Source organism: Hippopotamus amphibius, chromosome 17, assembly GCF_030028045.1.
Source record: "Hippopotamus amphibius kiboko isolate mHipAmp2 chromosome 17, mHipAmp2.hap2, whole genome shotgun sequence".
Lineage (NCBI taxonomy): Eukaryota > Metazoa > Chordata > Mammalia > Artiodactyla > Hippopotamidae > Hippopotamus > Hippopotamus amphibius.
The window spans coordinates 11,024,060-11,039,022 of NC_080202.1; the positions used below are offsets into that span (position 1 = coordinate 11,024,060).

The 14,963-nt window shown below is 56.9% G+C and overlaps 2 protein-coding genes across 3 annotated transcripts in view; one reads left to right on the plus strand and one right to left on the minus strand.

Moving 5' to 3' along the window:
* SPNS2 (SPNS lysolipid transporter 2, sphingosine-1-phosphate) overlaps window positions 1-7,523 on the minus strand; it is a 34,183-nt gene extending 26,660 nt beyond the window's left edge. For both annotated transcript variants that reach the window (XR_009049913.1, XM_057714427.1), the window contains exon 1: window positions 6,982-7,523. Coding sequence is in view for 1 of the 2 variants with exons in the window: in XM_057714427.1 (XP_057570410.1) it covers window positions 6,982-7,351 (370 nt within the window). In the remaining variant the exon portion in view is untranslated. The remainder of the gene's footprint in view (window positions 1-6,981) is intronic.
* Window positions 7,350-12,585, plus strand: LOC130840354 (collagen alpha-1(I) chain-like). Its single transcript, XM_057715787.1, has 4 exons — window positions 7,350-7,525; window positions 7,613-7,906; window positions 8,650-8,821; window positions 12,153-12,585. Exons 1-4 carry the CDS (start codon window positions 7,350-7,352, stop codon window positions 12,168-12,170), a joined length of 660 nt encoding a protein of 219 aa, XP_057571770.1. The 3' UTR covers window positions 12,171-12,585.
* The last annotated feature ends 2,378 nt before the right edge of the window (window positions 12,586-14,963 follow it).

Genomic DNA, 14,963 nt, shown 5'->3' on the forward strand with positions numbered 1-14,963 from the left:
GAGGATGGGGCCCCAGCCCCACAGCCTCAGCCCCTCAGAGAGGCCCCACCCCCTCCCTAGAAGACCTAGACTCCAAACTTATCCCCGTGAAGAGCACCCCATAGCACCCCTCCCTACCCAGAGCCCTGCCCACAGACCCCACCAGCCTGAGGAGAGCAGGACCACCCCCAGAGCTCAGAGAACCCTCCCCTCCCATCCCCACCCCACCCCCCATCCCCACCCAGCTTCTCTGCCCAGAGTGGGCGGGGACAGGCAGCCGGGCCTCTGGCCTGTGGTTCTGGTCTATCATTTGGGGCCAGCTTTCCTGGAACCAGACTCAGCCTTAGCAATTTGGGGGCTTTGCAGAGCCACTCCTCTCCCATCTCAGCCTCCCCTGCCCTGTTCTGGCTCAAGGACTCCCAAGACCACCAGGAGCCGGGGACAAGGTGGTCACACCCTTATCATGACCCATGGAGGGTGTGGCCTGTGTGGCCACAGACCTAGGATAAGGTCAGGGTATGGGGCGAGAGAGGGTGGGGAGAGATAAGAGACCTCAGAACAGCGTGGCTCAAGCCCATAAACCCTCAGCCTTCTCCCCATGCGCTGCTCCAGGGGCCCAGGTAACCGGCCACTCCTACTCCCACTTCTCAGATGGAAAATTGAGATTCAGAAAGTGAAGGAAACAGAGGCCACAGAGCCAGGCAGGAGCTAGGCTAAGCTGGCCTCCAAGCTCCCTGACTTGGCCTGTGCTCCCCACTTCACCCCAAAAAACACCAGAAAAGAGACTGCAGCCAGCCCTCTCTCAACATCTATACCAACTGCCCTCACCTGGGTGCTAGAAACAGTGTGTGACCAAGTAACAACATCCCTCCCCAGGCACAGCCCTTTACAGTTTACAGAGCATAATCGCATCCCTTGCTGCCTGGGACCACGTCTGGCATGTCCATGCTGGACAGTGAAGGGCCCAGGAAGACCCCACGGAGCTACCAGGTTGCGGGGTTGGGGAGACCCCAACAAGGTCTCCATGCAGGCAGAGAACTGAGGGCAAGGCAGGAGGCTGGACCCCAGCCCTAGCCTCCAAGCGCTCTCTGCATCATTCCTGCTTCTTTCTTACTCTAATATAAATGCTTCTGCCCTCAGCCATGTCTTACCTAGGGCTCCTTTCACCAACACCCCCCCAACCCCGCCCCACCGACCAACTACTAAGAGAGGCCAGGTCCGGAGAGGACCAGTATTCTGCTTCACCCCACCTCACAGTGTAACCTGGGGCCAGCCCTTGGCCTCCAGAGCCCTATCTGCAGAAGAGACCGGGCAAAGCCACCACAGTGCCCTCCTGCATATATAGGAGCCATTGCGTCTCGTGTGGGGCCAGGAAGCCCCATTGTCAGGGCTGTGGGCTGGGCAGACAGGGACCACACTGACCACTGCCCCCACTTCCTTCCTGGAGACGTGAGGCCTGCAGCTCATTGTGTGCCCCGGTCAGGACAAAAGGGCAGCACCGGCCACCACAAAAGAAGCCCCAACCTCGGCTACCAGGGCCTGTCCTTGTCCAGGGTCATCCAAACCTACCAATGCTCCTTCAGCCCAAAAGGATGGGCTCTGGGGACAGGCAGGGCTGGGTCAACTCAATTCTGCCTCTCAGTCGGCCAACAGGGGCCAAGCCTGTGCCAGCCCCCCACACATACGGGGACCACAGAGATGACCAGGCTCAGAGCCCTTGAGGCTGGAGGGAGACAGCCACCCTATATGGGGGTAGATGCTGTGATGGATGTGGACAGAGCGGGGGGGATGTGGGGAAGACTTCCCGGAAGGAGGGCAGAGGCACCACTGAGACCCATCAGCAAAAGCTAAGGATGGCCGCTGCAGCAACTGGGGAACAGTCCTGGTTACACTGGAAAAGGGAGGTGAAGGCAGAGCCAAGGTCCAGCAGACAAGAGTCCCTGAGACCAAGTCACGTGCCCCATACTACCCTTGGGAGCAAGACCCTGTCCACAGAAAAAGAGAAACACAATCACCTATTGTGGATTCAAGGCTCAGAGAGGGTCAGGATCTGCCTCATGTCACACAGTAATTTTGAGAAAGTCAGGAGTAGGAAGCTCGGCCCAGGAGACTGTCGGGTCCAACCAGCAGCCCAGCCCCAGGAACCTGGGGATCAAGACAGCACCCCCTTTGCCTCCTTTTCTCTCATCCCCCTTCTACCCTCAGGATTTCAGGCCCCCACACCCAGGCAGAAACAAAAGCCACTTCCTGTCTGGGGGAGGGACACAGATCTCCTCCTCTCTGAGCAGCTCTGACCCAGGCACCCTCACTCTCAAACCAGGCTGTACCCTGCAGCCTGCAGCCTTCCTGCTCCATTCACAAAGGGGAAATTGAGGCACAGGCTGGGCCGCTCACTGGCCCTGTGTCCCAAACCAAGGTAGTGAGTTTCAAGGCACTTCTCTGACAGGTCAACGGCACAGCAGAGGTGCTGGCAGAACCAGCTGGAAGGTGCCCGAGGAGGGAAAAGAGCAAGGAAATGGCCCGCTGGTGGTTAGTCACTGGTGCCCTGGCATTCCAGGCCGGCCCAGTGGTGCACCTGGACGCCGACCTACCAGACAGGCATTCTGGAATGTGGCCCTGGGACACCCCGCCCTGCAGACCTTACGTAGTGCTGACTTGGCAATGGCCAGGGCAGGGCCACTCAGGGGACAAAGCCACCTGAGGGGGCAGAGCGGGAGGGGTGTTGATATCCTTATCCACAAAGATAGCCATGGAGCTTGGGGACTGACCTGGCTTCTACACACTCAGGTGACACTGTAAAAGGCCCTGAGCCTCCGTTTCCCCAACGGTCAGCTCTGGACAGACTCAATCAAGCAGACAAAAAAAGAGCCAAGAGCCGTGCCTGGCAGCCCCCCTCCCCGCCGCACCCAGCTCAGGTGTCTGGGGAAGGCTGCCAGGTCCGTGTTCCAGGCGGGGTCCCTGTACTCCTCTCTCCTTCTGGGTTTGTGTTCGTGAGCGGTTGCCATGGCGACCGGTCTCAGCTTCTTTGGCAGAAAAGGACTCCCCCAGGGCAGGGCTCTGCCTCTCCTCACCAGCCCCTGCTCCGCCCAATTTCAAGTGCCTGGTCTGCCAAGGGGCTGGATCAAAGGGAAAGAAACCAGGTCTCACAAAGAGAACAGGTGTCCCAGAGAAGTTGGGGGAGGATCTCAGCTCTCAAACAGTCATTCGCCAACCGTGAACAGGGCCTGCGCCAGCTCCCTCTTGCTGAGCCTGGTTCCAGGAGCAGAATACTGCCATCTACACCCTCAGCTCTGCTTCCACTTTACAGAGGGAAGAATGGGAGTCCAGGGGCAGGGGCTGCTCCAGCACCAGGATGCAGGCCTGGGAAGAGGAGACTCAGGACCCTCTCCTGAGAGGCCCCCCTCCTTCTCCTGACCGGACAGCCAGGAGGGGGCTCAGAACGGAGAGTGCGTGGCTGCCAGGTTGGTAGGGGCCAAGGGAGCAGGAGCCACGTGCCCTAGCGGGGCTCAAACTGCTGCTGTTAAACTGAGCTGAAATTCATCTGCCCAGAGGGCTTCTGCCCTGGCCAGCGGAGTCTCCGAGTTTCCAGGTCAGCAGCAGGGGGTGGACTCTGTCCTCCCCCCCCACCCCCTCACCCCCGAGAGAAGACCACAATGGAGGGTTCTGGTCCCCCTTGGCCCTACCATGTGACCTTGGATAAGTGCCAGCATTCTCCCGGTGTCAGCGTCCCCATCCACCCAAGGAGGTGGAGGCAAGGGTTTAGAGGCGGTTTCTAGGCTACCTCGATTTCATCCAACTGAAGCAATGCTCAGTAACAAAAGCAAGAGCGGAGGCCTGGCCCTTCTCACCTGCTTCTGAGGCCTGCTGCCCTCAGGGGGTTCTCATGGGGGGAGGAGGAGGAGGAGGAGGAGATGGAGAGGCCATAATTAGCCAGATCGCTGGGTGGCGCTGGGAATGCTAGGGCAGAGGCAGAACCTACTGGAGTTCCCAGGATGGAGATCAGCCCTGGTGAAGAAGGGAGGCGTTTGCCAAGGCATCCTGAAAGGAACTGTCAGAAACCCAGAAACAGGAGGGCACAGCGGCCAGGGCATAGCTTGGGCGGAGCCCTGGAGGAGCAGGGAGCTGACATTTGTGAAGCTCTCCGAGGAGTCTGGCCTTTCCCCGGCGCTTAAGAGACATTCTCATTTACGCCACACACCCCGAGAGGTGGAGGGGAGGAAAGATCACCCAGAAGGCTCAGGCGACATCCCCAAGGTCACATGGAGCATGGATGTGAACGGTGGCGTCAAAGACTCTAGACCTTCACTGTCCACCTCCTGAAATGCAGCTAGTCCAAACTGACATGTGAAAAGTAGGCAAAATATCTCATTAATAGCTTTTATACTGATTACATGCTGGATATATTGAGTGAAATAAAATTCATTATTAATTCATTTCACCTAGTCTTTTTACTTTTTTAATGTGGCTACTAGAAAATTTTAAATTCTACCCATGGCCTGCACTATATCCCTTTTGGACAGAGCTGGTCTATACCATGCAAACAGAAATGCACAGGATGGATTTAAAGGAAGAGAGTGGGAACCAGCGCCAGATGGTTCTCAGGGATCAGGTGGGCACAGATATCAAAGATGACTGAGCAGAGCAGTGGACTGTCTGCATCCCCTCCGCTGTCCCAGCTGGACAGCAGGCAACAGGTGGACTGGGGCCTGGGATGACCGTTCCCCTGCAGTCTCCCCAACCCCGGAAGATACATCAAGCCGTAATAGTTGCCATAGAGACAGTAAATCTTCCTGAAAACTGAATTTGGCAGTGAGGGGGTGATGGTAGGTGAATCTACCATAAAGAGAGAGGGAGGGAGCCAGGCTTATCCGGAGAGGAAATCTGTGTATGCTGTGTGTTGGGGGTGGGGTGGTGCATGAGCCCCTGCCCTGACAGGACAGGGAGGGATGCACAGCTTGCACAGCTCAGGCGGTGTTTGCACAAAGCTTTCCAGGCCTTCCTCCCTACTTTCCCACCCACCCCTTACCAATTCACCAACAATTTCCTATCTTGTTCTCCCATTCTGACTCTGGGATCCAAGTGGGGGTGGGGGCAGATAAGCACCAGCCCTCCCTGATCCCACCGCCCCACCTCAGTCCCAGCAGAGTCAGTTTCCCTAAGAATATCAAGAGAGGGTGGTCTGGGGCCTGAAAAAACAAGTTGGAAAGTGTTATGGCGCCAAAAGCAGGCTACTCATTGCCCAGCTGAGAGGGTGGGAAACAGGCAGACTGAACACCGGGCTGTGTGGTGCACTCTCCAGGCCATCTTGGACAAGGGCCTCAGTTTGCCCATCTATGGACAGAAGTCAAGGTTGCACTAACCGCAGGCCCCCCGGCTCCCTGACTTCTCCCCACTTTAGGCTGGCACCCCAGCTCCCAGGTCCCAGGAAGCATGGCACATGTGTGACAGGGGCTGGTGCACTTGGATGGTGCTGGGTACTCCTGCTCACCAGGCCAAAGTAAGAGCCCCTTGGGGACAGCTCGACCCAGAAACTGGTGCCACTGGTACCCACTTCCAACTCCCCACAGGGAGGGTCAGAGAGATAAAGTGTTTTGAAAGTGGGAGTGTGGGAAGGTGGAAGCCTCTGCTCTCCCATCAGAGTTCTCCCTTCCACTCTACACAAAAGTCCATTCAACAGAGGAGGAGACTGAGTCCTGGGGGAGGGGCCCCAGGTGGTATATGTTTTATGGCTTAGGCCAGGGCTTGCCTCTCTCCATGGGCACAAAGTTCTCTTTAGAGTTTGTCCAAAATTCCTCCTGCTATCTTCTTTTTTGTTGCTGTTTGTTTGTTTGTTTTTTAGTTCCAGATTTTACTAAACTGTGGTTAGGCAGGTTCTGGGCCAGCATGCCAGGATGTCAGGTATCCAGTCACTGCTCTCCTATGGCAGAGAGCCCCCACGTGTTAGCCCGGCCAAAGTCCTTTTCTCTCAAGGCTGCACCATTCCCACCCAGGAGCAGCTCAATTTAGGGAAAGTCCTTGCTCACAGACCACCTCCCCCCCTCCACCCCCCACCCAGAACTGGGGGAGGGGAGCGAGAGGACAGGAATCCCAGAATGCCCTTCCATCCCTAGAGGGCCTGAGGATCAACCAGCGCACCAACGGGAAACTGACCTAAACACAAGCTAAGACCGGCCCAAGGTCACACACCAAGCACAAGAGGGGCAAATCTGGGGCGAGAGCTCAGTTGTTCTATCGATCCCTACCCCCTCCCCAAGGCTGGTTCCCGGAGATGCTCACAGAGGATGAGGCAGCCCTAGTGGCCCGCGCCCTACCCCAGGCCCCAAGCGACACAGAACAGGGGGAGGCGTCTTCAGGCCTCTAGCCAGGGCCAGCTGCAAACCGCATCCTGGGTCCCCAGGCGCCGCGGACCCGCCCCGCCCCTCCCTCCGCTCCCCGCAGCCCCAAGCCTTTGTCAGCCACGCGCTCACACGCTCACACACACAAACGCGCCGCCCGAGAGCACACACTTGGTCTTCCCTGGTGCACACCCGCAAGGGGCGCGCGCACTCGCCGCACGCACGCAGGCGAGTGGAGGCGGCGGAGGAAGGAAGGAACTGACCGGCGAGGGACCGACGGACCGCCTGGGCTGGGGGAAGGGGAGGAGAGGCCCGGGAACCTGAGGCTGGGGTGGGTGAGGGCGCGGAGGCCAGAATGCAGAGAGAGGCAAAGGAGACTCTCCCGAAGAAGAGGACAACGGATGGGACGTCAAGGACTGGCGAGGACGCGCGCGCTACTCCAGGGGTGGGGACTCCCCCAATCCCTGGCCCGGGGGTGCGGGGGGCGGTCCCTGGATTGGACCAGTAGATCTCCGGGCATCACTTGCCCAGTTGTGCCTGAGCGTAAGGCCCTTAGGGACCCCACGAAAGGCTTGGATATGGCGGGCCCGGGACCAAAGGTTCCCCGGGGTACCCTCCCTCGAGGCAGAGGGTCCTGGTTTTCGGGCTGGGCGGGGCACTCGCTCACCTGCTACGGTGTACCTGTCCAGGTAGTTGAGTACGTTGCCCAAGCTGAGGATGGCCGCGGCTGCCCCCCGCCCGCGGCCCAAGCTGGCTGGTTTGGGCTGTTGCGCGCCGGAGCCCTTGGCGGCGGCTGCGCAGCTGGGGGTGCTGGGGGTGCTGGGGGGTCCGGAAGGGGCCCGTCTCACGCTGCCCGACAGCGTCTGCACCTCATCGTCGGCAGTCGCGACTCCAGCGGCGCCCGCCGCCTGCGCCCCGCAGCAACCACCACCGCCAGCCCCTCGCTGCGCCCCCCGGCGCCGGCGCCGCCGCTCCGCGTCCGCCTCCTCCTCCTCCGCGCCGCCCGCCGCCGCCGAGGCGCATTCCAGGCACATCATGCCTGCCGGGATCGGGGCGGCGGGGGGCGCGGGGGGCGCGAGGCCCAGCTCGGGCCCGCTCAGTGCGTGTGCGCGCCGAGGAGCGGCCGCTGCACCATCCCGGCCGGGCCCCGTCGGCTCCTGCGCTCCGGCCCCGGCTGCGGCGCGGCCACCGTTCCAGCCCGATGCGCCGCGGTCGCCGCCGCCGCCGCCGCTCTGACAGCTGCGGCCCGGCCCCGCCCACCGAGCCCGCGCCCAATCAGCCCCGGGCTCGGGCCCCAGCCCCGCCCCGCACGTGCTGCCCCGGGGGGCGGAGGGGGAGCGCCGGGCCGCAGAGCCCCTCCCGCCCGACGGGGGCGCAGTCAAGCCGGAGCCGCTCGGCCGCCGGGGCCGGCGAGGACGCGGAGGGGGTTTGCGGGGAGCTACGGAACTAGGAGTAGCGTGCGGGAAGCAGGACCCCCCCAGCACCCGCTCAGTGTCCTCCCTCCCCACTCCCTACCGCAGCGCGGACTCTGGGAGTGGGCCGAGGGCTCCCGCTCAGGGCGTGTGGACATCCCGGAGAGGGGGTCTCAGACGGTGAGGTCAGGGGCGCGGGTGGAAGAGCCCGTGGCCGCCCCAGCAGCTACTCACCCGCCATGGTTTTAGTCAGTTCAGGGAGGGCTGCGTTTAGAACCGAGAAGCGTGACCGGTGGGGGCTTGGCCCAGGACCCAGGCCTCCATCAGGCACAGAAGGCTATGTCGCCCACCTCCCCGGGGAAACAGATTCAGCCCATTCCTGCGTGCACACCGGGACCCTACCCCTGCCCTACAGAGAGGCAGCCCCCCGCAGGGAGAGCCGGGGCTCCAGCTGGGGCCCCCAGGGCACTAAAAGGGGGCTTTCTCTCCTGAGGGCACGGAAACCGCAAGCATGAGACTTCAGGGGCGCACGACAAAGCCCTGAATGGGAGACAAGCGGCTGGGTCCTAGCCCAGCTCTGCCCTGGTGTGTGGCATGACCCTAGACAAGACCCCTAACTCTCTCTGGGTCTCAGTTTCTCTCTCTGGGGGTAGATATGCGGTCTGGAAGTCCCTCGGGTCCTCCCTTGGGAGAGTGGGGAGCCCTGTCTCCTGTGGTGAGTGTTGGGGTCGCTTCTGCATTCAGGCCCACAATCTCTGCTCTCACCCATCTCAGAGGTGCTGTGGTTCTGGTAAGCTCCCTCCCCCATTCATTTGTTTGCAGCTTTGATTGAAATGAAAATCCTGTATGAAGTGCTGAGGACAGAATGTTAGAACTAGACAGAGCCTGGGAAACCAGAATTATGCTCTGTGTTTCATACACAGGTTCCAGGGCCCAGAAATGACCCCACCATGGACATGCAGCTACCTGGTGACAGAGCTGGTGCTGACCCAGGTTGCTGCCATACCATCAGCTGGGCCGGGAGCTGTTTCCACCACAGGATGCTCTAGAGCCCACGTCCATGGGCAGGTGCATCTCGTGAAGGCGTTGACCACGGTGAGTCACGGCATAGCCAAAGGGTGATGCAGCACAAGGCTCCCCTCCCCACTCCTGCCCCACTGTCTCTTGGGAGCAGAGTTAACCCCAAAGCTGGTGTTTCTTGGCGCCTTCGAGGTGTATTTTAAATTCTGCGAAGTGACTAAAAATATGCTATGTCGTGTTGGGTATGAATGACTGTAACGGGAGGGTTAGGAAAAACATTTCATTCTGAAAGTTGCCTTGCTGCCTCTTTCCAGCTTGCTGAGCACAGGCCTGCAAAGCTGGATGGGGGAAGTTCCACTGAGTGGCCCAGGATGGCAGGTGATTAAACAGGCAAGGACAGACCTAGGAGCTCCACGGGGTTGGGACTGAGCCCTGGCACTGACCTTCATAACTGTGTGATGGTGCCAGCTGTAGGGCAGTGCCCAGTGGGGGGACATAGCTAGCTGTGGGGCTGTCCAGCTATGAAGAAGGCAGAACCATGGCTCTAAGCCCAACACCATGGTCCCCTTCCCACTCCCCCACATTCCTCATCCTTTTAGCCACAGCCCTGCCCAGGGAGCAGTTTTAGCCCTTCACCAGAAAAGGAAGGCTTCCCTTTCCTCGGCACTGCCTTTCTACCACTGAGTAGGCTCCAGAGCAGGGCAAAACTGGCAGAGTTTTGAGCCTTTCAAATTTGGGGGACCTCTAAGCTGCCACCAAACGAGCCAGCCAGCCACTCCCTTCTGGGATTTTAACTCAAAGGCACTCTCTAGAGTGGGCCCTTGAGTGGGATAAGGGGCCACCACGGTCCCAGTGATGGGGAGGACAGTAAGCCCTTTGGGGCTGTATGGCCCTGGGCAAGTCACCGTGGCCTCCTGAGAGCCTCTGCCAGCATCATGGGACCATCAGCTATAGAACTTGTAGTGTTCTTATCTTCATCTCACCGATAAAGAAACTGAGACCCAGGGAAGAAAGTAACCTACCTAAGGTCACTAGTAAATGAGGAGGCTTGCACTAAACCTGGGTGTGTCTACCCCCTAATCCAGTGTTTCCTCTCCTGCCCCACAGTGGTGCTCTTAGCTTCTCCAGGACAGAACTTCCTCATCAACATTATGGGAGGCTGAACTCAATGATGGCTAAAGGGCCTTCTGATATTCATTCATTAGGTCTAGACCATAATTTCAAAACAAATGGGGCACAGGACATTAGTGGCCAGTGTCCCGAAGGCAAGTATATTTGGGAAATGGTAGGGTAAACCTAGAGAATTAGGTTTCCTAACTGAGGAACTTTTCAGAGCCTTTAAACTGAGAGCGTGCATTGGGAGTCTCCCATGGGGCGGTATAGGCTGCCACGTCCCCATGTGGACTGGACCATAGCACATCTAGTAAGATGACTACAGCTTTGCAGAACACACTCTGAGAAACACTGGCTCCCCCACGGCTGCTAACTGGGAGCTCAGTCCACCTCCCCTCTGCCCATCTCCCTACACAGGAGTGTCTCCAGGGCTCAGCCTCAGCCTCCTCCCTGCTCACGTGGCTCACTCTCCCTCGGCAGCCTGTCACCCATGCTTGGGCGTTCAACAATTATCCACCTCCCTAGGACACCCCAACCTCCATCTCTAGATGTGGCCTCATCTCCAAGCGCTAGGTCCACATGCAGCTTCCTGCACACACATACCCCCACCCCCCAGATATCCCCTAGCACCTTAACCTCAGCACATCCAAGACAGACTCATCATCTTCCCCCGAAACCTGCTCCCACCCAGCATCATTTAGCTCTTGACAAATAGCAGTAGCATCCACACTGTCACCCAGCCGGAAACCTGAGAGCCATTTGGGACTCCGTCTTCTCCCTCAACTCCCACCTCTAGGGCCTGCCCATTTTTTCTCTTTAATATCTCCCAATGTCCGCATTGCTCATGGACTTAGCTCAAACCTCTCCATGTCTCACTTGGACCCTTTTAAAGCTCAACACCACCTGTCGCAACATTCCCTCCAGTCTTCCCCTCCCCCTCCCCTGCACCGCACAGGCGCAGCATGTGGGATCTTAGTTCCCTGACCAGGGATTGAACCCGAGCCTCCTCCAGTGGAAGAGCGGAGTCCTAACCACTGGACCGCCAGGGAAGTCACCTCTCCAGTCTTTTCTTCATATTTCTTGCCAGTAATTTTCTAAATCACACAAATGACCCTATCACTACCTTGCACAAAACTTTTCCTTGGCTCCCCACTGCCCATAGGATTAAAAATATCTAAGTCCCTATCTACAAAACAGAAACAGACTCACAGATATAAAGAACAGACTTGTGGTTGCCAAGGGGGAGGGGAGTGAGGAAGGGATGGATTGGGAGTTCGGGGTTAGCATATGCAAACTAGTATATATAGAATGGATAAACAACAAGGTCCTACTGCATAGCACAGGGAACTAGATTCAATATCCTATAATACACCATAATGGAGAATATGAAAAATATATAACCGAATCACTTTGATGTACAGCAGAAATTAACATGACATTGTAAATCAACTATATTTCAATAAAATAAATTTTTTAAAAACATCTTAGTTCCTTAACATGCTCTCCGATAACACTTCATGACCCATGCCAATCTCCAGCCTCCGATACTACTGCCCATTTCTCAAAATTACACTCCTCCATGCTGAAAATTGATCTCCCTGAACTCAGTCATAGTTACGATACTTCCTGGAGCCCAGAGGAGTGGCAGGAATAGGGGACGGTTGTCTCTGGTCCCTGCTCTCCCCTCAACATAAAAGCCCTTGTCCTACGAACACAGTGGTGGTTCAGGACCACGGAGAGCGTCACCTGCGCAACCCCCTCCCCTGACTTTTCAGTCCTGCTCTGCCTATGCTGTCTACCTAGCTCACTTCTCCCACTTGTCCTTCAGAATCCCAGCACAGACACGACTTCCTCCGGGAAGCCCTCCCTGACCTATTTGTTTAAATTGTCATTTCCTCCTCTAGGCTACTTGAGTAACCTGTGTATCCCTTCTCCACCACGCCAAAGTCATTGTGCTGATTATGTTTGTACATGAGTCCACCACTCCCCTCCACCAGCCCAACAGCAGATCGTGAGCCTCGAGGGCCCATACGCTGTCTGATTCATCTCCACAGTCCAGGACAGAGGAGGTGCTCAGAGAATGTTTGTTGACTGAATGAGTAAGTGACATTCAGCAGGTGCTCAGGAAGTGTGTGCCGATTTGCATCATGTGTCTATTGCTCTGCGTGACTCAGAAACCAGCCAGATTCCTCTGCTCGCCCCTCTAGAAAAGACATTTTCTCCCTGATTGACTCCACCCTCCATTAGCTTCCCTGTGCCATTTACCTCCACCCTCTGAATACGTTATCCACAGGTCACCAGCCACGGGTAGGGAGAGGACACCTCCACTCTGCTCCTGAAGTTGCCAAGCTGGGGACTAGTTGACGCCCCTCCATCCCCCAGCCTGGGCCTGCCTCACGAGCTTTGCTCACAATGCTTCGTCTCTGCCTCTCTCCCCTGCTCAGAACAGATGGCTCTGAGTCCCCACCAACACAGAAGTTCCTGTTCTGCCATTCGAACATTTTAACACTATCTGAATTATAGAAGTTTCAATCTCCTTTGATCATGGACTCAGACTGTCAGAAGTGAAGATTCCCTCGAAGGACACCGTGTCCGGCCTCTTCCCTATCCCGTGAGAGGCTGCATCTGAGAGAGGGCCAGTGGCCTGCCCAAGATCATTGTAATGGACACAGTCATTGGTTTTTGTGGGGGTTTATTTTGGGGCGGGGTTGTTGGGTTTTGGGGGGTTTTTTGGTCTTTTTTTTTTTTTTCCTTCCTTTCTTTTTTAATAAATTTATTTATTTATTTATTTATTGGCTGCATTGGGTCTTCGTTGATGCATGCGGGCTTTCTCTAGTTGCGGTAAGCGGGGGCTACTCTTTGTTGCGTTGCACGGGCTTCTCATTGCAGTGGCTTCTCTCGTTGCAGAGCACAGGCTCTAGCCGTGCAGGCTACAGTAGTTGTGGCACTCAGGCTCAGTAGTTGTGGCTCGCGGGCTCTAGAGCACAGGCTTAGTTGCTCTGTGGCATGTGGGATCTTCCCGGAACAGGGCTCGAACCCGTGTCCCCTGCATTGGCAGGTGGATTCTTAACCACTGCACCACCAGGGAAGTCCGGTCTTTTTTTTCTTTCATTGCTGTTTTATTTTGATGCTGTGTCCACTTCCCTTCCTAAGTGCACCCTGGTTTCCTGGTCTTAATGGAGCTATAAATCAAGGCATGGGCGTAGGATCCAACTAGACTCTCTTATCCAGGGCTTTAAATCTTGAGTAGGGTAGAAAAAGAATAGGGAAAAAATTGTCTGGAGCTCTGGTGAAGGTCCCACAATAAGATGGCCCAGGAGCCCTGGCTCCTGAATCTTCAATCTTCTCATAGATTCTGTGAGCTCCTGAGATGCTTCAACAAATCCCTTTCTTACTTAAGATATCAGTCAGTTTCTCTTGCACACCACCCTACAACCTAAACTGATGTGGTCACACAGAAGGAGCACATGCAGTCACATGCCTCCCTGTGTCAGATAAAGCTTGGTTCCAGCAACCTCTGGTTGCCTCCTGCAGCTGCATTAAACCAAAAAGCTCACAGGCCCACCCAGATGTGGAGGAAAGGTAGACTCTTCGGGGAACGAAAGAGACCGATGGCTCGTGTTGCGGGGGGAAAAGCCAGGATTGGGGTGACCATCTCGATGCATGTGCTCAACCCTCCAAGCCTGAGGTCAGGGTAGAAAAAGAGTTTTCTCATCCAGACCCTATAAACACCTCCTCACATGCTCACACACCAACACAGAAATGAGCACGTACGGGCACACACACCCTGACAGGCACACCCGGATGACACCTGGGAGCTGGAAGACAGCATGTGTCCAGGAAGAGCAATGAACACACGCAGTGAGCAGTCAGGTCTGAGGGCCTCGTCCTGCTCAGCAGTCTGTTCCCCCGTCGACATTCCCAGCAAGTGAGTCCAGAGTATCAGGGATGGGCATCACCCAGCAAGTGCCCTTTTGGCCAGAAAGGTATGTTCTGTTGACCACGCCTCCTGCCTAGCCTGAGTGGCCGGGCTCTCAAAGACCTACAGCTGTGACCTCTGCCCAGTGAGGTCTGAGTGGCCTCCTGAGGCAGGAGGTGAGAGCTGAGTACAGCTGGGGTTGGGTTGCTTGCAGAACAGATCAGATACTGGTCTCTTCCTCCCAGAGTCTGCCAGCCCCCGTGCTCCCGCCCTGCCCCAAAACACTTAGGATGATAACATCCTACAAACTCCTGGCGGGGCATTTTGTCTCGCTCAGTCCCAGAAAGCACCACCCTGCCCTGCCCGGCAACCCAAACCACAGAGCGCAAATTGAGTCAGAAGGAACTACCCTGATTACAGGATTCGAGCCCTAGCTCCTCAGCTGGCATCTGAGCCCTCTGGTCCCAGCCATTCTCCTGCCTCCTCTCTCTCCCCTCTTAAATACACACAGTCCCTCCTTTCTGACCACACCATGCCTTTCCGTGATTCATCACATATCTTCTGCCTCAGCCCCCGTACCTATGCCTGTTCCCTTCACCGGGGATTCCCTACCCCACACCTCTCTGGCTATTTACCAGCTCCTAGGCCAATTCCTCAAAGCTTCTGAGGGATGTAACCCCTTCTTCTGCCCATAGGTGTGCCTCACTTGGCCCAGCCAAGTGTTTCCCTTCTGGGGCTGTGAGGTCTGAGGGCAGGGCTGGCGTCACTGCCCAGCACCAGGATGGGCATCCACTAGTACCAACACATATTTCTGGAACCGGCATGAATGAGGTTTCTGACCTTTCTCCCCAGCTGCTGGACTCTGAGGTGTGAGAAGTGGGGGTGGCTGATGACACCTGGAAAGCCCTTGCCCATTTCTTGGGAGCTGAGTCTCACAGGGGTCCTCCCCAGGACTGGAGGGAGGAAGATTCAGACCCTGCAGGTGGCTTCTGTGGACCTCGACCCAGCCCATGAGACATCACATAAGGTCTAGGCTAGAAAAACCACATTCAGCACACCCCTTAAATATAGCTGGGGAGTCTGCAGCTCAGAGAGGACAGGAAGTGGCCCGGGTCACATAGTCAGTGAATCCCGCACAGGACTGCCTGCCACCTTCTCAGGAGAAACCAAGTATGATAGTGTGAT